Raw genomic sequence first — 26,486 nt, 5'->3', positions numbered from 1 at the left:
GAGGCACATTTGTGCCATATGGCACATACAACCAATCTCTTAAGTCTTAATCTTAATGTTTGACATATGTCAAAGCATATAAATATTCAGGTTTATGGGGGGAGCTGAACGTTTTTCAACGTTCAAATCTGTTGTATGAAAAAAAATTGTGTCGTTAAGTGAACACCTGATCATAGCGGCGATGGACCAAACGTGTTAATAAACGATGTATCGACAGCGCTATACAGTACCATGATTATCTTTTGTGGCAACTGCATTGTCAAATGTCGACTTTTGACGCCCAGAGTTCTCGTGTATGTGCATCTTAGGTACAGCGCCATACAGTGACATCTACTTAAGTTGTCAATTTCCAGGCACCGTAATACCAATGGGTACTTAAATTGTTTAGAAACTTCGGAATCTTTTGATACCTGGCATTATCATACTTACCACTTTTCCCCTAGTCATGAAAAACTTAACATGTAAAATAATGAAATAATTCAATAACTTTTAATTTTTATTTAAATACAAACTGTAGTTGACAGTTCTTAGCAATATATAGTTTCCTCGAAACTTAATATTTAATGAATATTTTTCACGAAATGTATGCATACCATTTTTAACGAAACAGGACTTTACGTCTGAAGGATCGATTCGTGTTATTGATCCACTTCTTTGAAGTTCAAGCATAATACGTCTAACAAATAGTAGGTTTACCTACTTAGTACTTACACAGGTTATTCAACAATCATCCTTAATCTAAACTTTTACAAGATAAAATATCTTCGTAAAAAATTACTTCACATGCATTTTCACAATAAGTCCATAACTTAAACATTATTTTATTAGAAATCTAACTATACCACTATACGTCGTACGTTATGACTATAAATCTACAATGACTTCAATGGAAATAAAATTATGAGAATGGTTTTTAACATGACGGAGATCAGTCTTTACCTCACTAAATTTAAAAAAAGGTTCAATTAAACTTGACTGTGAGCAACTGTATCAATTGCGAACAAGTGAGGACATGAAAGTCGAGTAATATCAGCTTTTTCAGAACCGACAGTGCGTTCACGAGCGGCATGTTTACTGCGTTTATTATATTTCACTAACACTAACAAATTATGCCAAAACTTCGAATCACTCCACAAAATTGTAGTACGATAATCTCTCTGCTCCTTTAGAAATGCATATATTGAATTGTCTGGACCGATATCAACGAATACATAAACGGTGTTCCGTGTCTTTAATATTTCGCCACGTATTTTCTTTATGTTCACATCGCGATAAGCAGATGTCAAGTAATTTGGCGAAAACACAACGAGAGTGATGCGTTTTTCTTTTGCATCGCTTGTGATGTCTTTTTCAGTGTTTGTCTCTTTACAGTGGCCGGGATAAACAACTTCTGTAGTAACATTTTGATACGTATTCAGAACCGGTAAAATATTTGTTGTAACAAATTCGTTATCTTCTTCGGCACATTTAATCGTTAAATTTAGCTGTCTAGGTTTTGGAACAGAAGAATCCAATGCTTTGCGAATAGTTGTTTTTGTAATATAGTATAGTCTTCTTCGGTATAAGTAAAAACCTATTGTTGCAACTATTAATACAAATGTGACGGCAGCGCACACTACGTAAAGGAACACTTTTTCATCTCTCTGGCACATTTTGCTCCAACGTGAACATCGCAAAGCAGCCATATCGTCCCACTAAAAGAAAAAAATAAGATTAGATTTCAACAGTTAAATGAATTGACACTGAGGCGAAGCGCTAAATTCATATTTAAGGAGATTTTCTAATGCCTCGTGGATATCTTAGGGGACCATAATACTGACACCACCAGCTAATTTAGCCAGAGAATAAGCCCAGCCATCGAAAGGAGGCAACGCTGCCAGTCTTCTGGACACCATAACTCTTGAAGGCGGCCTGAGGAGCCCCGAACTGTGAACTCGCGATTCGCCAATCGTGCAATTGAAAAAACTAGTCTTTTCATTACTCGATTATATATTGTGGATTCATATAAATCTATAATTTTTTCTCTAAAAATCTATTCAAAAAATTAAATTCTAGATGGCAGCCGTTGTTTTTAAGTTTTGACTATTTTAAACATGATCAAAACAAAAATAAAAAAACCGGCCAAGTGCGAGTCGGACTCGCGCACGAAGGGTTCCGTACCATTATTTATAAAAACTGCAAAAAATATATATTTGTTGTATGGGAGCCCCCCTTAAATATTTATTTTGTTCTGTTTTTAGTATTTGTTGTTATAGCGGTAACAGAAATACATCATCTGTGAAAATTTCAACTAGACAGTTGTCACCAGGCTGTATCACGGTTCATGAGATACAGCCTGGTGACAGACGGACGGACAGCGAAGTCTCAGTAATAGGGTCCCGTTTGACCCTATGGGTATGGAACCCTAAAAATCAAGTTGACGGCCATTTTTCACAATTTTGACTAAAGATCCATATATCTATTTTTCAACTTTGTGGTTTTATTATTTGAACGATTACATGATGTAATGACATGACTAACCGTTAAAACTTCTAAGTTTGGCTACCAGGTTAGTGTGTTATACATACATTATAGAACTGCTGGTAACGGACAGTGGCATATATCGGTTTTTATCATAACAATAAAGCGAGTAAGTAATTACACTTTACTGTACCACAAAAGAAAAATTCAGTAACAGATTTAGGTACAATGTAAATAAAGGTAGCAACAGGCGGCCTTATCGCTGTGAGAAAGCAAGAAATTAGTTTTCTTTTAACGCTGTTATGTCCTTATTAAAACAAAAATAATATCAGGTTTGCCTAAGGGTTAATGTTAGATGTGCCACCTAAACCACAATTACTGCTCATGTTAGAACTTAATCTAATGCCTAATCTATATGTTTACTTAATTTAATTTGATTTAAAATAAATGTACTAAAGTTATCGCGGAACTATAAAAACTTTGAAATGCTTGGAGATGACCCCTAGCCAGTTAGCATGCATATAGCATAATAGGTCAGTTTAAAATGTTTGCAGCTGTGTTAAATTATCTCACCTTGAAATGTCGAGATTGCATATCCTTCATGAAGTTCCAGGTGTGGCAATCACAGTTGATTGGATTATTGGCGATTAAAACATGATGGTATGAATGATCTTGATTTAGACGTCTTTTTTCTTTAGGATTGACCCTTTTACCCTGAAACCAAGTAAAACACGTAACGTACATTTAAAAAAATATAATAGTTAACAAACTTTAAGTGATTTACATTAACATTAAAGACTTACCATTAATAAAGAGATCTGATTGTATCGTATATCTAATGTGTCGTGTCCGTTTGCAAACCAATCGACGAAAGTGTTTTTAAATTCATTATGACTTAGGTTTAATACTCTTAAATTGTATGTGTTACTGAAAGGGGATAAGAGGACTGGCTCCGCGGGCCATGTATTATTGTCCAGCACATTGTATTCAAAATTAAGATTATTATATGCAAGCGATATGTACATTCTCTGTTTGTTATTGCAGAATAAATATGATGAAACGATTTTCAGATTATTGTGTTCCACGCTTAAATAAATAAGACTTAACAATGACGAGAACGTCGAGCTGAAATAAAAAAAGTTATTATTAAAATGTATCTATAATAAAGATATAAATCCAAAATATAATGCCATAACGTAAATTAAAATGTTCATATACGTACTTTCGTTTTCACATTTCGTTAGGTACAAATAAAACATATGAGAAATAAGTAAATTGTGTACAATTTTTTTGAAATAGAACCTACGACTTTTTGTATAAAATTTCTTAAAAAAAGGTACGCAGACACAATTGTTGAGGCTAAAAGAACCTACGAGTATATTCAATTTTACTGAACTTTTGCATTTACATATGAAAAAGAGGGAAATATCACTTTTTATACACCTTCATTTGAAGAATTAGCTACTGGATAATAGTAACCATTATGGTAGCTACTATAATATTTCGTTGAAATTTTAGGTATTTTTATTTGAATCTGGGGCAGAGTTGAGTTTCTGCTAAAATAAATTAAGAATATAAATGTCTATTTAAAATGTATCCGAAATTAAACTTTCCTTACCCAGAAATTTCCTCCAAATTATTATAGTCCAAGTTAAGGGACTCCAATCGTACCAGAGACGAGAATAGTTTCGGTTCCAAGTCCTTTAGATTGTTATGGCTCAAATCTAACTCGAGTAGATTAATCTGGTCATTGAAGAGAGCTTCAGGCAATGCGTTGATATTATTGTATGCTAAAGAAATATTCGTAATGTTGGGAGAATCAACAAACAAATCATATGGTACAGTCATTAAACCACATCTCTGAATGTACACTTGTTTTAAATTTGTTAAACTCCCAAACAAATATCTTGGTAACTCTTTCAGTGTCACGTCGTTATTGAGAATAATGACAGTTTCTAACTCCCTATTGCTTTTGAAAAGATTTCGAGGAAGAGACGAAAACTTGTTTGAGAACAACGTTAACTTTTTGAGTTTCCTCAGCGGTTTGAAAATCGATGCCGGCAGTTCATTTAAACCATTCGAACTGAGATCGAGCTCTTCTAGGACGTTAACTCCTGTAAAAAAGTCTTTCGAGAACCACGTGACATTACTCTGCCACAAAGAAAGTTTTCTCAGAAAAGATAAATGGGAAAACATATTCGACGATATATTTGTCATGTGGTTATGGCTTATTTCCAGGGTTTCCAACCTCTCAAGCGGTTTAAGTAGATTCTCCGAAAGGTAAATGCTGTTTGATCTGATATTTAGCCAAGTTAAATTGTTAATATCCATGAACAGATTATCGGGAAGTTGCGTGTTTCCATTGATCGACAGTAATAGTTTCGTCAAATCTTGTAATCCTGCAAAATGCTTTCTGTCAAAGTAACCGGATAAGTTTTTAGTATTTTGAAATATTAATGCCATAGTTTTTGAAACACCCATACTCGTCAAAACGTCTTTAAATGACGTGACCGGTAATGGACAGTCTTTGAAACTGACAGATTTAAAAGAGCTTTGTGGACTCGCACATCTTGGCAACTTGCTGTAGTCGAGAGAAGATGCATTCTCACATTTGATGTTGATATATATATCTGGTAATAAATTAATTGTGACCGTCCGACCTGAAAGAAAATGAAAAACGAATACCTTTAGCATCAATACAATTTAGGTGTTGGCGATGTAAAAAAACGCATCAGAAAGTTTTAGAAACATCAATCTTCATTCAATTTAGCCACCACATTCATCGTCATTCAAACGGATAGAAAAGTGTTGTAAACGTTCTATCCAAATGCACTCACCATCGACATTGCAATTGAGTTCGACGGCGAGCGTGCCGCCGCAAACGCAGTTGGGGTCGCTCGGACACGTCGGTCTTACTGCTCCAATTATTTGCAGCACCGCTGCAAACACGCACGTCCATTTATACCCCATCCTCAATTTAACTCTTACTTTTTCGCAGTTATAGTCATTAGAACACTCATTCGTGTTGTAACCATGTTGTCGTAGCCTGTGGACAACAAAATTTGCTCTTTGAATAAATTGACGTAGAACATCATAATATGTATTAGTTGTCATTCAATATTTGAATAGAGTCGACAATGTTAACCGAAGAGAAATATAAAGTGTAGGTATGTGCCGTGTAACGTTGCATTAAGATATTTGAAAGAAAGCTTAAATAAAAGTTAATAAAGTTGATTTCACTAACGATGGGCAGTAACATGCAAACACTCAATAAAAAAGTGCAGCGCACGAATTGCAGTGGCTGCAAAATATTTATAATGGAACGTTCAGCCGTTATCTCGGTCCACCGCACTCGGCATTTTCGATTATTTGCTGACTACGATATTGTTGTAGCAGCGATCTCGGAACTAAAGGATTGAATTTACTGTTATTTGAATATATGTAACATTAAATAATTATATATATAAAAAAAAAACAATATTTTATGAGAACCACATCGATTTAAATTTCTACGACGCTTCGAATGAGGTGTAACGTTTTTGGTCGCAGCAAATCTGGGGAGAAATTGCATCAACAGTTAAGCAGTTGTGAAGGTTTGGGAACTACCCGCACTTGGTCTTGATTATCCGCTAGGTCGATACAACTTACACATATTGCTAAAGACTTTTAATAGCGTGCGGTGCGTTTAATGATCACTGGAATCCAAAAAATCTCCTATTATTTTGGTTGAAATTTCAAACACTTCAACGTTGTTTCCTGCCTGCGTAGCCAACGTGGCAATCGTTAAAGCTCTGTAGCGAACAAAACGCAACTGTCACTGTCGCACTAATATGGAAGAGTGATAGAGAGAGAAGACTACGGTACGCTACGGCGCGTTAACGCTACGCGGCCTGTTATGTTCAGAAAACATTCAGCCGATTTATTGTAGAGGTAAAGAGTGGGGTCGCTAATATCGAATATTTATGCTCGGAAGTTACCACGTGAGTGACCCCACGTCACGGCGAGACCGGAGCCGGAGTAATTTTTTTTTAAATTGATTTTAAGTTAAAAAACCGGTCAAGTGCGAGTTTGTTTTACTCGCGCACTGAGAATTTCGTACAAACTTTGAATTATCTCGTGTATGCCAAGCCCAATGAAAGTTCCCGTTTAATATTTTAGTTGCCCGGTTAATAATATGCCACATGTATTAAACGCTGTTTATTATCATTGTTTACCAATCAACCGCTTTAGATAAATGAGAATGAGTTGAGCTGTTGCAACTACACGAAGTTGTTACGAGTCCTATGGTCAATTGATCATACTTACTCTATCTTATCCACTTATCTGAAGCTATGAGTATCGCTAAGTTATGGGATGGCAGGATAGCGCTGTCGTGTGATATAGGTTTGCACATATGTCAGAAACATTATACTGACACTGATAATATAATATGTATAATTTGATCCTTCTTTTTTTGTTATCTGTTCTTCGTGGGGTAAACATATAATAGACTTATAATTTATGTCACGTTTTTCAGTATTTTGCTGAATAGACTCTGAAATGGCGGAAATTCTATTTCTTCTTAGCCTCAGCTAATATTTTATTTATCTCGCAAAGTTTCCTCGACGTGACAAGGCCGGAGAGAAACGTGTCACTGCGGGATTCTTTCGATAAATATTGAATTATAGTTAAAGATCTGTCCCATCTAATCATCCATTTGTGCAAGCTTTAGTATCATATATCGACTATCTGGAGAGATAAACCTGTAACAGAGGATGCGCATTTCTCTTCAGGCAACTTATGTGTTTATAGACAAAATGCACACAAACACGACAAAAGTAAAGCCTGGCAATTTTTGATTTTCAGTGGAACTAAATGTATTTTACTGGCAAGGATTATCTTTTAATAATATATGTTCGAGTGTCAGCGATGTAATAAATTTCGCAGTTATAAATGATTTTACCACAAAAACTTTGGTTGGTCTTTGTATGAGTAGGTATAGAATAATTGTGACGGAAGCGAACGTATTTTTTTATTACGTAGTCTTATGACCTTTAAAGAGCAGTAGACCAGAGATTATTTTTTTCACAACAACAGCATGTAACTTGACATTCATGATTGAATTGGTAACAACTTTTCAAGTGTGTGTTATCCTACTCCCACTCTTATTTGTTATATTTTATAATTCTCTACTATAATTGTATTTGAAGTACGTTGAAGTTGGGTTTGAAGAATGTATATTATACAGGGCAGTGACAAAATCGCTTTTATTTTGCAAATTAAGAACGGTATGTGCAGGAAACTGAGTATTATAGAGAATTTAATATCGAATTGAATTGAACCTTCTATGTCCTACAAGAAGCCTGGAAAAAGTTTTATTTAAAAAAAAGTCGAATTTAGTACTAAATTCAAATTGAGCTTATTTCACTTTTGCTTGTTTTCTCACTTTTGTTTTCAATATGTCAAAGCAAAATGATAAAAGGCAGTTATTGTTGTTTTTGATGGTCATTTTTGAATTACTATCATGTCGCTAACACAAGATTAATGTACACGTATCATCACTTTGTTACAAGAAGTCAGAGATATACAGCAAACAGGTTATTGTTACAAGCATGCTCCGAAATCGGCATCTCACTGCAGTTGAAGTTCAAAACCAACTTCGGGAGACCCGAAGAAATGACATCAGCGAGTAGACTGTAAGGCGGCGGCTTCGTGAACACATCCTTACACAAATTGACTAAGTCCCACGATACACCAAAAAGGCTTGTGTTGTCGGACCCAGACAACGATATATATAATATACAAATACTTAAATAGATAGAAGACATCCATGACTCAAGAAATAAATGCTCATCACACAAATAAATGCCCTTACCGGGATTCGAACCCAGACCCATCGGCTTCGTAGGCAGTGTCATTACCCACTAGGCCAGACCGGTCGTCATAATTTATTGTAAGAACTACATTGGGAAGCTCACTCTCCTTGTGCTCTTGGACTTTAGTAGTGCCTTCAATAATGTAAGTTTTCATATTCTCCTAGGTATACTTAATACGCTCAACCTTTCTCAATCTGCTCTTTCTTGGTCTCGGAGCTACCTCTTTGGTAGGCGCCAGCGAGTGAGGGTCGACGACAAGGTCTCCGTGTGGAGTGACCTTACCGCTGGTGTCTCCCAGGGTGGTGTGCTCTCTCCTCTTCTTTTATCCATCTTTATTGACGGCATTACTAAATCTTTAAGGTATAATTACCATCTGTATGCAGACGATTTACAGATTTACGCGGCAGCTAGCATTGACGAACTTTCTTCTCTTTTCAGTAAGATTAATAAATTGTGACTTAAGAGCTATTTGCAACTGGGCTTTTTATTTCGGGTTACAAGTGAACGCTAAAAAATCACAAGCCATAGTCATTGGCAGTCCTCATTTTGTGTCCAAAGTAGCAGATATGGTGTTAACCAATGTCATTTATGACGAGACTTTGATCCCCCTTTCCTCTACTGTGAATAACTTGGGTATCAACCTTGATCAGACACTCTCATGGACGCCGCATATATCGGAGGTCAGTAGGAAGCTGTTGGCTTCGCTACACTCTCTGAACCAAAACTTTCTTTCTTTTTCTACTAAAATCAGTCCCTCACTCTCTCCTACTGCCACTCCACGATTATGGGGACATTGCTTTTGTAGACCTCAGGGAGGAGTTGCTTGACAAGCTAGAGCGCTTGCAAAATCCTGGCTTAAAAAAAAATAGCCTCGTGTAACCCGGCCATAAGTACTAAAAATTTTTCGTATACAAGTATTATATTTATAACAAGAGCATTAATTTAATTCATTGAAAGAAAACCCATTATTATTCAAAATTATTACTAACACTTTCTTGTTTCACAACAATGACCCACACAGAGCCCCAGACAATGCCCGACACGTGGCTCTGACAAGAAAGATTAATGGCCACTGCATTACTTGGCTTTTTTTATTAAACTAACTTATGAAATAGATTATTTGAAGGAGATTTTTACGACTAAATCATTTTCGTAATTATTATTTTGAACCCAGTAAAGGAAGTATTGAAGCGTGATGTACTTAGTTTTTTTGTTGTATTACTTATTTGCGAGGTATTCGCCTGTACTAACTAATATTTATACATACTAAGATTTAAATGTAAAAAAATAAAAGTATTAATGCATAAATTTAACCAGGCACCTTATAAATCAAGAAGGAGATAAAAAAAAATGGTTGGCATCTTGGGGCTAAAGCATCAATCAGTACAAAACCTTATACCCGAATAAATATTTTAAAGTATAAGCAAAATTATTTAGTATTTTTTCTAGATATTTTATAAGTATTCCTGCAATAATTTCACTTTCAACCGTCAGAGCAAAGTGATCATTCAGCGACCATAATTTGGATCCCTTCGAAGCAGATGGCGGTCTTCCGTAACATTAGGGGAAACTAAAAGTATAATAATAGGACCAAATCAGTTTGGGTTAAGAGCGGCCGGTTGGGAGGGCGAAACATAGAAAGCCGCCAGGTCGCCAGTAGATTTTTAGAATTTAAATGTAAAATTAATATTAAAAGAAAAGGGTCGATGGACTTTGTAGCATGATGTGAAATGGGATCCAATAACTTCTATGTAAATTGTTAAGTCAATGTCTAACAAAAAGTCATGTGCAGTTGATGAAATGCCTGTATCCTTGCTAAAGAAGAACATAGATTTATTAGCTTACCCACTAGCACATCTCTTTAATAAGTGTCATGAAGCGAGTTTTTTCCAGATCAATTTAAAATAGCGTCAATTGTACCGATTTACAAAAAGGTAACAAGACTTTTCCCAAAAATTACAAGCCAATTGCCTTACTACCTGTTCTATCCGAATTACTGGAAAAATAATGAAATTCAGACTAACTGCTCATTTAAACGCAAATACCTTACGGTACTCTCGACAATTTGGGTATAGACAACATATAGGGACAACTGACTCCATTGAAGCTCTGGTGGATGATGTAGTGACAGGTCTAAACAATAAAAGGAAAGTCGCCGAGTTGTTTTTGGACTTAAGTTCCGCGTGTGATACTGTTGATCACAATATTCTTGTAAATAAACTGTGTCATTACGGTATAAGAAATATGGAATTGTCTCTCTTCAAAAGCTAACTACAAAACAGAAAAAAAAACATCGTAGAACTCAAAGCAATGGAAGACGGTGTTAAGAGACGGATCAGTTCTAAAGAGGTACATATATCAAGAGGGGTACCATAAGGCTCAATACTCGGACCACTTCTTTTTTATATATTTACAAATGACCTAATTAACTGGATACATAGTGTGACTTCCGACTGCAAAATTGTTATGTTTGCGGATGATACTAATGTGGTAATGAGATCAGATAATATAGACGAACTTAAATCAAAGCTGAAAAACGCATTGGTTAACTTCCATGAATGGTTTCTTGCCAATAGTCTCATATTAAATACTGAAAAAACGAGCATTGTCATATTCAAAACCAAAAACAGAAACGAGCTATTATTAACTGAGATAATATTCAATAACTCTGGAGTTAATACAACAGAAGTAGTAAAATTTCTTGGAGTTTACATAGACGCTTTGCTAAAGTGGAAAATAGAATTAGATGCAAATGAAAGTGTAGTAGGCTCAGCTTGTTACGCTCTAAAGACGTTAAGAGAAGTTTTAACACTTGAGCATATAAGGCAAGTTTTTTTTGCTCTTGTTGAATCGAAGCTGCGATATAGTATCAAATTTTAGGGCAAAACGGCTTTTAAAATTCAAAAAAGAGCAATAATGGCAATGGTTAGGATACCACCATGAATATCATGTAGAGAGCACTTCACCCGATTGGGTATACTAATCGTACTAGGTACATCTATATTTTGGTTTTGCTTTCGGATTTTGTAAAAATTCTGTCAAAGTATGACACTAAGGAAGAAAGGGAAATTCGTTTGTGTTCAAGGAAAAAACTTAAAAACAACGTTTAGTCCTAATCTTAAAGTAGTCCAGCACTCTACGAAATATCAGGCTATTAAGACATATAACAAACTTCGAGTTCATCTAAAAAATATCACATCATACGCGGAATTTAAAATTAAATTAAGGACTTTGCTGTTAGAAGGTTGTTTTTATAGTATTAGTGAAATATTTCAAGAACATAGTTCATAAACCTTTAATAATAATTTTATTATTTATTAATTTTGCGTGGTTTTATTATTATAGGTAATTGACATCATACATGCCATGAATTATTGACTTGTTTTCCTAATTTATATATATATTTTAATATCCTGATCCTGAATTATAATCTAGCCTTTTGACATTTTAGTGATGTTTGCATTATTTTCTATTTTTATGTATGTTCCTAATGTACAATAGTACTGTACTGTATGACTACCAAATTAATATAACTTAGCATGTAAAAATACTCAAACACAATACTGTATTGTTAATGAATAAAGAATTGATTAATTGATTGAGTACATATTTTTTTGATTTTTTTTTTTAATTTATTTGAATCAAAAGAAGATTACAAAAAGCCTTAAACTACTAATCTGCCAAACTGCAGTACAGTTTGTTGGCAGAAAAAAAAACTAAATCTACCCTCCATCAACTAGTATTGTAAATATTAATAACTATAGCCGCTTTTGCATACGTATGTATATTGAAACCTTGGTATGTTAAAACTTAAACTACAGAGTGGTTATCACATACTGTTATTGATCACAGGTCATTGTATCATTGTATTTTGAATTACTATAAGAATTAGGAGCGAATAACAAATTCCATACAAATTCTTAAATGCTTCCCCTAACTCTTATAATAATTCGCAAAAAGACAAACAAAAGGGCTTATAATTTGTGGTTGATAAACATCAAACTGTAAAAATATTTTCGAGTGATGTAAATCCAGAGCGGATAACGAGGACTACGCTTGTATGTAAGGCGATTCCTCTCCTAGTGGTAGGTGTTTCAGGACAAAAGTCTACAAACCTGTAAGATAAATCATGATCAATTCCCGCGTGTAGCAAAATATGTGTTATTTTATTAAAAAAACATATATGAGCGACATCGTCACTATACGCGGCGCGAGCGAAATGAGACCAGACATACTAATTAAAGTACGAGTATTAGGTATTCTGTTAATACTACTTACCTTTGGTAACGTATTAAGTGCGTGAAATAAAAAAGCTGCTGCGTGATGTATTCCATATGTTCATAGTTTTATTTCTGCCGTCCTATCACTAAAACCTATCTAACCCACAAATTATAGTTTTGAGATATGGGCAAATTTTTCATGAGTAACTGTCGCGGTAACCTAAACTGATTATGACATATTTGTTCCTCGTTTGTTGTAAGTTTATATTTGCAATAATAAATACTTTAATAAAATTAAATTCTAAGTTAACGTCATTCTACGATAACTTTGTTCACGCAAGAAATAATGAGATGAAGCACCGTAAATGCCTAATAAAGGAAACCAGATACCGGTTTCAGTTGTTACTTTTAACATTAAGAACTCCGCGTTATTCTAGCCTGTTTATAATACAGCACAGGGCATTAGCATCTTTATAACCATAAGAATAATGTTGAAAATAAAGCGTTTACCGTGTAGAAGTTGATGAGGAATTTTATTGCATTCTCTTCGGTATCAGGTGTAGTAATCTAGTAAGCTTGTTGAGCTTAAGGGTCCGCATTTAGGTGTTGGGTTACTTAGCAAAAGCACTTCTACTACGTTATTACTTGGTAATGCTCATAGTTTCATTAACGCTGTCCCATTAGTGCATTTATATGCGTTTTGCCTTCCACTATATACATAATTACTAAATACATCATTAATGTACCTCGCCTTGAGGGATTAGTATATAGTAAGTCTTTGGAAAGCAGCTTGCGCATGAACTTCGTCTTAGGTCTAGACGTACCTATTGGTATATGAAAATTAATAATTTACGGATGAGAAAATATAGCTAATATTAAACAATTTACCAATATATACATGTTATATAAATACAAACAATTATGAAATAAGGTGTGTGCAAACAATAGTGCCAACATTTTAATAACTAATTTTGCTACTTATCGCCATATAAGGTAGTGGTGGTTCCGAAAACTTGAATTGGTCACTGCGTAGATCTAAATGTCTTAGTCATAATAAAAAATCCAAACACGGTCACTTTATCCAGTTCACCATATTTTCGTGTTAGACTTTAGCGCTTTAGCTAATATGTGAGAGTTTTCATTGCCAACTAGTAAATTTGTGAATATTGTTATATTTTATCATTGTGAAACTGGTCTCTCGGGCTATGTAGTTAATATACTTATATTAAAACAATTTATATTTTAAAAAATCCGTTAGTTCCGGTTTTATGAATACCAAATAAAGGATAAAAGCTTAGGATATCAGCGAGCTTTTTTTTTCTAGTATAGATCTTTAATGCTTCAAAACATTTTCTATGATTGTACGACGTCGCTTCAAAGAACTATATTTTCTTAAGAAAGAAAATTCAGACAACGAAAGAACGCATATGATATGTGACGCCTTAGTTGTACAGCAAATTCCATTTTATTTATATTACGCTAGAGTTGCAAGCTCGAATAGCATCAACAGGCCTTTGAGGCGTTATAATCTCACATTAATTTACCTCGCCAAGTTAGTTATCTAATAATAAATTCAGAATTCCAAGTCAACAATGCGAGGCGTTTACCCGTGGCGCTAAACAGACGCAGCCCCCGCGTAGGCGCTTAACGTATACACAATACCCTGGCCTGATTTCAACATCAGTTAAAGCACAGTTTTATCACACGAGATAATATTCTACCGCCTTCAGAAATATTCTACCTTCCAGTGTAAATTGTTCGTAGTTTTTGCGATTGTATTCTCTTTTCTAAGTCACATGATCTGTTGGTTTGTGAAAATTATACGTACCTGTCCGCCGAGATTTATGCAGTTTATGTTAATATCAATCGCACCAAAAATTTTTTGTTCTTCATAAAATATGCTTTATGATACATATATATAAGTAAATATGAATAACAATTTTTACTAGTAATTTTAACTACCTTTACTATATAATATATTTTAGTTTTTTTTTATATTGTAAGCATATCTAAATAAATTAGATTACATTACTATACATTAGACAAATCTCCTAAGTACGTTTTAATATAATTATGTATGCGTAGATAGTAAGTGTTTATATTTATATGGTTACTGTTAACTTTGTTGGATTGGATTGAACCTGGTTGAGAGTATACATAGTAACAGACGACTTATCCGAATCAGTAACTTTATTAAAAGACGATCGAGGTTTTTGCAAGTTATTTTTTTGTTTTATATGTAACTACTCCACTTCCACATAATACGATATTAAAGCAAAATATATTTCTAACTATTGCATCATTTCCTTCATACCTACTCGTAGTTATACTTATTAGAGGTCAGGAATTGTTAGCCTAACGAGGCACGCGAGCAATCAGCGCGGACTCTGTGCAATTACGACATCAATAAACAGAGATTGTGATCGCACCAGCACCACATAATGAGTTCTTAACTTGCACATATATATAAGTAGGTAGTCAAATTTTGCAATGTAAAAAAGGAAAGGCTGAAACTAAAAACATTTTTTTATAATTGTTGTATTTACGTATGTATGTATGTATGTCACTATAATGCACATAAACAGGTTAACATAAAACAGACAAAACAAAAAAAAATGTTATGTACAAAGGCGAACGTATCCCTAAAATGGATCTGTTCCAGCTAACCTTTGAGAAAATGCGAAAGGATCAAACACTAACAGGTGAGAGACAAATCAAAATTAACAGTACCAATATGAGAATTTTAGATAGGTACACATAAAAGTAGGACGAGAGCAATCAATAATAATAAAATAAAAAGTAGACAACCCGTAGGTAGTATGAATACGCAAACTATAACATATACATAAATCTATATACACCTATATATAAGATACATATTAGAAATAAATATATACATACATAAACATATAAAGAACTCAGTTCTATTCTAATATCAGGAGTCTAATAACCACAAGTCGTGCACACGTATCTCGATACTCGTGATGTAATGACATACTTTCCGCACTAGCATCGAAATGTACTATTTTAAATATAGTTTTGTTTTTGCAAACTGCAGATAGGGTTTTGTATACGTTGCGGTATAAAAAGGCAATCCATGTACCACTCTGCCAATTAAGAATCCGTCGACGCGAACAAAAAGATTTTGTGCATAGTTCAGCGGAGTTTTTTTAAAAGAAAATCCAGGACCGCTAGCCTAAAAGCCTTCTAAAATAAATATAATAAATACTTTTAGTTTCTATCGGGTTTCATGTGTTTTTGTGACATTGATTGTGTTAAGGCCAACTTGAACTTTTAGAGACAGTATATGAGTATACTGATTATACTCTAGAAATTCAAGTTGGCCTTAATAACAGAACTTTAAACTAAATAATACTAGTGATTTTAGTTTTTTAGATTGTATGCGGCGTCATTTAGACATGAAGTCCAAATATGAAGAATATGTTTTTGTCCTCCATATTACTAAAGAAATATACAGTGTGGGAAAAAATAATGAGCCCTTGAGGGAAAGTACCTTAAAACGTTAAGTTAGCTTTTACTTAAAGGAAGCATCATTTAATTTTTATAAAAAAAACTGTATTCATTGTTTTGAATACGCATTTCTCGCTTAGAAATCGAACCGACTAAAGATTACACAAAATAAACACTCGCTATTTTAATCCGCTGGTATCGACCAGCGGATTAAAATTAATATATTAAAAAATTATACATTAGCAAACAGCTGATGTTGCAGTCGAAATAACTTAGCGCTCAGGACGATTGTTGATTGGATCATTGTCAGACTATTTTTTTATCAAGCAGATACGCCTGTAAGTGATATACCTAATATACATAATTATATATATTAATCGTATTTATTTTATAAACCATACGTCTTATGATTATATCGGCTTGTGAAAGCAATATTATAAATAAAAGGAAAAGTGGAAAAAAATCACTGCTTCGACCTTTTGGAACAACGTTCTTAACTAAGCTACCAAAGCCTACTAGAAGCGTGCGAATTTTTCCAATCTTCTTATTTGTTTACATACCTCCGGAAGCTCTGTTAGTTAAGAGCGGTACCAGAGGTGGCTCTAAAAGGTCGCAAGGTATAGGTGGTCGTAAGGTCGGGTCGGTCGAATCTTGCCTGTCCGCATAGCCAACATGCCAATCGTTTACGCTGCGTAGCGCACGAAACGCAACTGTCACTGTCGCACTAATATGGAAATGTGATAGGGAGAGATGACTACGTTACGCTACGGGCGTATTAGCATTTTGGCTAGCCTTTTAAAAAAATTAACAGAGAGAGTTGCCACTAAAGAAGAAAGGGTAAAAGGTACAGCTCTCGCGATCCAGAGTTCGGTCTACTTTGCCTGTTAAATTAACACATTCACCGCTGAGCTACGGTTGTAACGCTGCGTCGTAACCGATAACATAGGTTTCCCGGTATGTAGAGGAAATGCTTCGTAGACGCAAAACAACATCATGTCGTGATTAGCGCTGAATGGGTATTCACCCATAGTTACTCACTACTAGGTACTAGGCTAGGCTAGGGCTAGGCAGAGATAGAAATTATCATCATTTTAGCATCATTTTCTATCTCTGGTGAGTTTAACAGGTAGCATAAGCATATGTGCTGTAAATTTATGCATGAAATTTTAAGGTGTTCCATTAAAATCACTCTACGTTAATTATATTTGTTTAGGCTTGCTTGTTTACGTTGATGGAGAAGCAAAGTTGAGAGGATGGTTTGCTCATTTTGACGCCTGGTAATAAGGGTTTGTGCTGGATCAACTGCCCATGCTAATATTTAAAAATGTACCTAGTCTAATACCAAAATAAAAATTTTCAAATATTAGTTAAATTTTCATTAACATACCTATGTTCTGTAGTTGCCGAGTGAATGGCGTGTGAGTTGCTGAGTAAAATGGCTGTGATATGATAACGTATGCGGAATGAAAACTAGTCAAAATTCAATGTAGTATTAAATAAAAACAACATGGTTATTTTTTATAAATTTTCATGTTTTTTCATGACGTATTTAACAACGTTATATACAGGATAAAGTTTACTCTAATGCGAGATTTTTGACGGTGGTTATGGTACTTTAAAGCCATTGGTGTCAAAAACACAAACGTAGGCATTTTTTTAGTTGGGTACAATCAAAGAGAATTAGGAAGACCAAGAGTGCTCACTCCATATAACGGTTTTGTTACCAAAAATACTATTATTTTCGTAGTCTACATCTAGCATCAAGTAGCAGAACTCTCAGTACTGCTGCTCGACAATAGATGTCACGTCAAACAAAAAGTCTAATGCTCAATGATTTTCCGCTAATATTATAACTAGAGTAACCGGAAGTCAATTTTCAACTCCTACGCTTTGGTACAATTTTTTTCTTCCTTGGGAAAACTTTTCAAGAAACCTTTGTATGCTTGAGATATTGCACGTTCTCGCCCGTTGGACCATTGGTGTTCTCTGTCTTATTGGATAGAACTAGCAGTTGTAAGCCTAATAGTCTCTTGACGGTAAACATGTATTTCATTCACATTTCTAATTTTTTTGTCACTTGGAGAGCCTTTAAACCTTCAAATCCTTTTGACTATATTATTCGGTATTATTATATTTCTCAGACCATGGGGACCTTGTACATCTCCAAACTTAATGTATTAACCGTGAAGACCATACGTTTCTGTAACGTCGATAATGTACTTGCAATATTTTAGTAGTATACTTAATACTTTGTAATTGTAATATATACTCGTACATACTAGTTTAAGCAAAATAAATAAATTTGTATTTTGTATTTGTATTTAGATATGTATTTTGTAGCATTCTTTTATAAGACTGCTAGCTTAACAGTTCTGGCGCGATGTTACACCTTCAAATCTTATTAGTATTACGACACTGACATTGGGAACCTTTAACATCTTCAAATTTAATATATTATTAACCATAGAGGCTTTAAATATCTGTTATGTTGTAATAATTATTTATTTTAAGATTAATATAATGTATGTAATGTTTACCCAGGTATTGGCTGTTGCTTTTATAAATGTTGCTATGTATTTTTATATGAAGTCACTGTAAATACTGTATTGATATCTGAAAGAACCCTTGAGACCTATACTACTTGTAGAATAAAATTTTAATTTTAAAACATATTGTTCGAAAACTTTAATAAATTAACTAACCTCAATTTCCAGTAGAACGCGTAACTATACGCATAAATCAAGATATCCGTATCGTTTGACCTTAGAGAACGTATCACGCTCAAACATCTAATTAATTATGTTAAGTGCTCGTACGATTAATATCCGCTAATAAAACATAATTACGCCTTTTAATTATTAACTGACCGAGCGCAAAGCGTCCACATTGCGGTTGCTTAGCTGTTCTCTTACAAAGGTCTAAGTTCTCAACCGATATTTTATTTTGTTGATTCACTTTTTTATTTTTTACTTCGAAGCCTCCGCCCGCGTGTCGCTCCTCTTGAAGCTTCTCGTTAAGAAACGATGTCGAGCAATCTAAGACTTAAAAAATCTGAGTGACCCGCTTTAATATATTTAATGTAACTGTGTCTTACGGAATTCTGGGATTATTTCTAAATTGTGGAGCCATGGGGATTTGTGAGGTATATCTATAGGCGGCCCACAGAGCCACTAGTTTTAAGAATTGTGGAAAAATTCGTGAAAATCTTGAGAATACGTAAAGTGAGACAAGTGTATGATTACCCACTTAATTGTGCGTTGTGTTAATAAACTTAAATATGTATGTTTAAACACCGAATAGTGTACGGTTGCTAGTCTGATAGGTATTATGGATATCAGATAAATTATTATCTTATTATATAATAATAACTAACAACTACTATGCAATACAAAAGAAAAACGTTCTACCTGTCTGATAAAATGTTCAAAGTGAGACATCGCGTTTATAACATAGAAACTAGCGTACCGCAGGGCTCAGTGATTGGTCCTAATTTTTACCACTTACACTTAATGACTTGCATACCTGCCCCCTAATCACCTGAAATGACTAATGAGTGGCTACAGCTGGTACCTATTGAAAAATATCTGTACTTGATTAATATAATGGCGACAGAGCCAGTGCTTATTAAACAAATGACTGAGACATGAAAAAAATGTAATCTAGTAAAATTTAACAACGATAGTTTACCAAATTGCAAAATTATAGATCAAGTAAATTTGAATGAGAGTACGTGGTAAACCCACATGAAACTCAAACCCAATGAGGTCATTCTAAAATAGATAAAAAACCGTTGATTAATGATTCCGATCGCAACCCTCTCCGTGAGCAACAAATTACATTTCAACAACGCTATCATAAAAACATCTAAAGCATCAGGTAAAAATATACAGTATTTTGATAAGTACTTCCTCAGTAATATAATATTGAGAATAAGAATATTTGGCAATGTTTTTTCCTCTTAACAAGTGTGCTCATTAGAGTGCTGGCTTTACCCATAGCTTCAAATGTCATGACGACAGTCTATTTGAAATAAGCATTGTTTCCATAATGTAAAACGTGCTTAGTCAAGTGACTCGCGATTTAGCCATTGAATAGATATCGTCTGAGCTAATGACAATAATAGCTACAGTATAAAACATTCGGTCTTATCCCAACATGCTTCTGGCAGAACACCAGGATGGCTTTTACGAGGAAAACTCGATATACGAGTATGTATCTACATACACCGTGTTTTTTTTTTCGTTAATTTCAAGGGTGCATTCTTGAGCTTCAATTAAGTACCTTTCTCACAGGCACCGGTATTGTAATTAACTCCATTTAACAGAGATAATCAATGATTTATTTTTCTCGTATAAGGCCCTCATGAGCGTATACACTTGCCTTAGGGCCTGTTTACATATTGATTAGTGTTTATTACGAGTGTGTACATTTGCTACTAAACGTAAATACTATCTTAACCGTATCCTTAAACGTACTTACCCATACCCCGGAGTTAACGGAATTCAATAAAAACACGGTGTATATCTTAGTATATGTACACTGTACTGTATCGTATTTAGTAATTTTACCGTCGCCGTCAGATACATCAGACTGGTCAAGGTGCTCAAAAATATCTCGACTCGTCTCTGTTGTGGTACAGTCAGCATCAAAAGTAGCGGATCAAATAACGCTTCATAAGACGCTTTTTGACGACCGGTTTGGCCTAGTGGGTAGTGACCCTGCCTACGAAGCTGATGGTCCCGGGTTCAAATCCTGGTAAGGGCATTTATTCGTGTGATGAGCATGGATATTTGTTCCTGAGTCATGGGTGTTTTCTATGTATTTAAGTATTTATAAATATTTATATATTATATATATCGTTGTCTAAGTACCCTCAATACAAGCCTTATTGAGCTTACTGTGGGACTTAGTCAATTTGTGTAATAATGTCCTATAATATTTATATTTATTTATAAGAATCTACCATTTTGTAGCAGGTTAATAAAAAGTGATATCTTTAATATAGAACAACTAAGATTGTAAAAGATATACTTTTGAATGAGAATTTTAGAAATTTATCTATATTTGGAAAAGTTATCTGAAATATCAGATACTTTTGGCGCGTTGTTTCATCCGATACTTTTGATGCTGACTGTACATTGTCAGATATCTTTGAAAATCTCAACCGCTCCGAGATATCTGATCACGACAGTACTTATCTTCTTGGTAGATATGTCAGCTAATTACTATTATCATACTTATAGGTAAATCAAGTTTAGAAATGTAGTTTTTACTACGTTGTTAACATGCTCGTGCAAAATCAAATTAATAGTTAACTAGCACACATACATATATAGTAAAAATCATGTAAATCCTTTTGGGTTTTATTTAATTTATAGGTACTTACCTAAATACATGTCAAGATAAGTGCCTTATGAAATATTATACTTATTACATAATATACATTTATATGATACGAACTATTAAAATATTTCTTTATTTACACAGCAAAATGAATACTTAAACAAAAACGGTTCCTTTTCATCGGAGAATCGGGAAAAAGGAAATTATTTGATAAAAAAACGTATTATCAAAAAAAGTCTTAGTAAATACGAATAGAAGTATAAACTTAATAAAATGAAAGGTAAACTCAAATTATGTCAAAAACAGTTACACACGTACCTGTAGATAAATTACCATCCAACCACTATGCCTATACATAAACACTGGATCAATTCAACAGTTACTCTAGTTCCAGAAGAGACATTCTAGTACAAAGTCCACTAGTTATAAATGCTGCTGTTGCTGTGCGAACTACAAAATTTGAACGTAAATATTGTTCCTTCAAGGTAGGTGACGAAGTACCGCTACGAGCGCCACGGAGCGACTGCCGCGGTACGGCACCCGCTACGGCGTAGCAAATAGCTACAGTCGGCTAAGCTCGGGGATCGACGGAATTAACCGAACAGTTTGTAAAGTTATTCGTAGGTGCCTTTGATTATAATTAATTTATATCTTTATTAAAGCATGAATATGTCAAAAACAAAAAATACCAGACATTGAACCGAACTAATAGGTAATAATGATCATTATTGAATATCAATAGAATAATTATGATGTGACCAAATAAAAAAAAATGAAATCAAAATACAACAAAATACAAGCAAATAAATAATCATTTGGGTATAATTAGTTTATAATTATACCCAAATTATACCATAGTACAATAGAAAGTAACCCCGCGACCCCCAGATGCAAAAGTACTCATCACGCTCGCCGCGTTGCCACGTTGAACCGCGATTGATAACCTTTGTATCCGTCAGGACCCAGAGCACGGATCAAAACTCCTCTCTCTCGAGTCTCCCCACTTCCTTGAAAAAGGGTTTGGTCCCAGCACACGACCGTTTATATTCCTATCAAGATACTCGCCAAGATACAAATAACGTAACTAAACTCCATTTTGACAGGGGAAAACGGACATGATCACAAAAAATAAATACACCAAATGATAATTTTGAAACGGAATTGTTAGGTTGTTCTGTACCCCTAGTGTAAATTTGATCGACATCATAACGTGACGAACGCGTTTGCGTTAAGTCTCATTTTGTATAGGATTTTGAGTTTCCAAAACGTCCCGCTTGGCGCGCTCTTTCTAAATCACATACAAAATGAGACTAAACGCAAACGCGTACGTCACGTTTCGAAATCGAATTTATTTACACTAGGGGTACTGAAACAAATGCACGATAATTGAAATTAGCACATTAAGCATAGGTAATATTTTATAAACTAATCTTTTAATAGAAAAATGGCTTATTATTTAGGGAACCTGTATTATTTTATGTTATTTTTAGGGAACCTTTATTATTTTTGAACGAGGAAACATACTTGTAGGGTTTTTGGTATTAATTTGTTTTAAAGTTAAGGGTAGTTTTTAAAATTGAAAAGACGGTTATTCGTTGGGTATAAAAAGAAATGGCACTCGGCCGACGGCTTTGGACGGATTTGGAATCGTGCTACCAAACGGTTATTATTGTGATTGTGAATATATATTTTGACAAGGAAATAAATCGAGTAAATATTTTTAAGGGTGCTAGTTATTTTAAACACTGAAACGGAAGAAAAAAGATTATTTTTAAATATTTATCTTTATCAGCGTAGTTGTTAATTATGTATATCTACTTTTCTTATTGAACCCTAAATCCGTTCTCGTGTAAATAAATAATAAATAAATAAATAAATATTATAGGACATTATTACACAAATTGACTAAGTCCCACAGTAAGCTCAATAAGGCTTGTGTTGAGGGTACTTAGACAACGATATATATAATATATAAATGTTTATAAATACTTAAATACATAGAAAACACCCATGACTCAGGAACAAATATCCATGCTCATCACACGAATAAATGCCCTTACCAGGATTTGAACCCGGGACCATCAGCTTCGTAGGCAGGGTCACTACCCACTAGGCCAAACCGGTCGTGTAAAAACCAAGAATATTTCTGTAGCAAATACAGCGATATGTTTAAACCTTTGCTATCTGATCTGCTTACAATATATACTTACATATCTTAATTTTGAACCATGATAATGGTTAGGTGAATCGACGTTCACTGAACTGTTGTAATGTTAAAGTAAGTACGAATTATTTATTAATCGTGTGCATTAAAATGCACGTAAATCAATTTAGAAATATCGTCGATAGTAATGTCGATAAGTATCGTTTAGAAGATTGCATTAAATACCACAGTGACATGTCTTATCTCTTGGCTCATATCGGTCTTACTATTAAACACCGGCCAAAAACCTGACGGGCCATGGTCAATGTAGGTTCCGTAGTACTTTCCTTGTTCGTCATAATAAACGAACTTAGAAGGATTATTATAGTACCTATGAAAATAACAAACTGATAGGAGTAATTTCGCAGCCATTACTAAGTTGTATTTAGTAAAAAGGATAATTAATCGATTAATGTAGTATTAAGTTGCTAATTTATATTGTGTATTTTGTAAGTGAAAATTAATTTTCATGAACAATGTTCGCCTTATTTCTAGCCTAAAACACAGAGAATCCTAGTTCAAGCACATGTCATTCATCACTATTTTATATGAATGTAACCGTGGAATACTTGTTTTTGAATAAATTATGTTAACGTTATGAAGTGTGTGAGATCTACACTAAAAAATGTTTGACTTTGTTGGCGTGATTGTTAAATATATGATTAAAAAAAAACGATTAAAACTACGAAATATAGCGCAAAAATTAAAACAAACAGAATATATTAAAAAAAAACTTAAATACCTTTTACGCGAATTATCGGAATTATTAACAACTATAAGTATTAACAGCTCACACGATTGAGCTGAAGCGATGAAAACCAAAGCGAAACACAAAGTTATTTATTTTGATTGCGGGAAATTTCACCAAACACTTTTTCATAAAGTCGTTTTTTATGACAACAGGGTGTTCAGCCGCGTCTGGCCCGAGAGGTAAGAAAAGTATATTCGGAGAATGATTATTATTAAGTAAGTATAGTAATACTATGTATGTGACACTCTTGCAACAATAGAGTAAACTTGCTTTAATCGTATACTTGTTCCTAATTTTGCACCGTTTCAATTTCTCATAACATAACTATTGTTTTTAGCGTTAGAAAAAGGTAAACAATCATGACGTGTCTTTTATTGAAAAATGTTTTTTTTTAAATCAGTAACTCTTATTTATGAAAGCAAAATAATGAAATGATCGTATATGATTCATAATAGTTTTAATTTGCCGTGACTTATTTTTCAATCAAAAGACACATTAAATTCGCTTACCTTCTTTGTAATGCTAAAATTATGAACTAAAAGTACAGCAGTGGCTACGCTAGTGATATACTCGACGATTAAGCGCAGCTATTTTTAACAAAAACAAAATGTACTATGTCTTTGTACAAAGTACAGCACAGTTTTCAAGCTTTTATATAATTCCGCTACCTAAAGGTTGTCTGGAAGAGATCGCTTTTTTAGCGATAAGACTGCCTGTTATTTACTTTTCCTTATTGTGCTGTATTATTTGTATTGTTTCTGTGTTGAGATGTGCAATAAAGAGTGTTTGTATTGTATTGTACTGTATAATATAAATTCCTGAATTCTGTTTGATTTTATTGTAACATATTTCATTCACGATTTTTTTTTCTTAAAGATCTTTCCAAGATCTTAAACGTGTCTTAATCATTCTTTGAATGGGGCCGTATGTTTAGTATTGTATTTACAGTTTACGGAAGAGTTTTTAAGGAATGATGTCAGATTATAATGCAACTGGCATATCGGTTAAACTGTTGATTTAATGCTTTTCGTAGATCTCACCGCTAAACCGATTGCTGGGAATAACTGGGATTTCGATAATCTGTTTTTGCTCCCACGAAGCCTCCCCGGCTACTATAAATCATTTTCGAATGTTTTGCGGGTTTATGTGGGCTTTCGCAATGCCCCGGTTTATCTTGTTTCGTTTACGTTTTAGGATAAAAGCCGTATTGGAAATGGTGATTTACTATAAAAGATTTCATTCTTTTTTTATTGCATGTAAACTTGAACGTGTAAGCACGAAGCCGTGTCATTATTGCAAGTCAACATTTTACGTGTTTAAACTCAAATGTCTTTAAAAAAAATTACAGTGAATTGCGGATTTGCCATTTTTGTTTTAACATCAAGTAAAGTTTTTATTCCTCTATTCATGGCCTTCACTAAGTTAAAAAGCTACTTTATCTCACTCCCTGGAGTGACGAAAGTAGGCGTGTTCGAGCTGCTAAGGTGAAAAACATTTTTATGCATGTAACCCATTGTGTTATATGATATAATGTTGCAACGGGTTTATTTCCATTGATGTATAAAGTTCTAAATGACGGATTGCGTTTTAAATATTTGTGAACTGTTGTTTCATTTTAAAATTTACCTTATCTCTTTATTGTACTAAATATAAGAATAAGACAAGTAGTAATTTAGGAATGTATTGGTAAAAATGAAGGTAACATATTGTTAGAAAGTATACCGATGATTTGCGAGAATTGTAAATAGAATAAAATAACATATGTAATGTAACATTTTCGACATTATATTTGAATGTATAAGTACTAGAAGATATGTCAAAATTTTAATGAATATATTATTAAATCATCAGGTTTGTATATAACAACAACTTCTATTTTGCCTCTTATAAACATTGACAACATTTTGCCGGATATTAACAATAAATATAAATATTATTGGAAGTCCCACAGTAAGCTGAGGGTACTTAGACAAAGATATATATATTATATAAATATTTATAAATACATAGAAATAAATGCCTTTACCAGGATTTGAACCTGGGAACATCGGCTTCATAGGCAGGGTCACCCACTAGGCCAAAGCGGTCGTCAATAAATAAGTACAAACATTTAAAATTATCAAAATGAACATTTATCGTATACAAAACACGCACACAACACGCACGTGACGTACGCATTTGCG

At 33.9% G+C, this 26,486-nt stretch overlaps 1 protein-coding gene across 2 annotated transcripts; it reads right to left on the bottom strand.

The window, feature by feature from the left end:
- Positions 1 to 483: 483 nt before the first annotated feature.
- On the bottom strand, positions 484 to 21,958 carry LOC133516137 (protein toll-like). 2 transcript variants are annotated; one of them, XM_061848909.1, is made up of 6 exons: positions 21,668 to 21,958; positions 5,298 to 5,506; positions 4,079 to 5,120; positions 3,264 to 3,585; positions 3,034 to 3,174; positions 484 to 1,694 (listed from the first exon to the last, which is right to left on the bottom strand). In XM_061848909.1, exons 2-6 carry the CDS (start codon positions 5,428 to 5,430, stop codon positions 966 to 968), a joined length of 2,367 nt encoding a protein of 788 aa, XP_061704893.1. In that variant the 5' UTR covers positions 5,431 to 5,506; positions 21,668 to 21,958; the 3' UTR covers positions 484 to 965. The 2 variants fall into 2 exon arrangements, with proteins under 2 accessions (XP_061704893.1, XP_061704894.1); XM_061848910.1 differs by lacking the exon at positions 21,668 to 21,958 and adding an exon at positions 6,766 to 7,236.
- Positions 21,959 to 26,486: the final 4,528 nt, after the last annotated feature.

This window comes from Cydia pomonella, chromosome 3, assembly GCF_033807575.1.
Source record: "Cydia pomonella isolate Wapato2018A chromosome 3, ilCydPomo1, whole genome shotgun sequence".
Lineage (NCBI taxonomy): Eukaryota > Metazoa > Arthropoda > Insecta > Lepidoptera > Tortricidae > Cydia > Cydia pomonella.
Note: the sequence above shows the minus strand (reverse complement) of the source record. Positions and strands in the feature narration are given on the sequence as shown.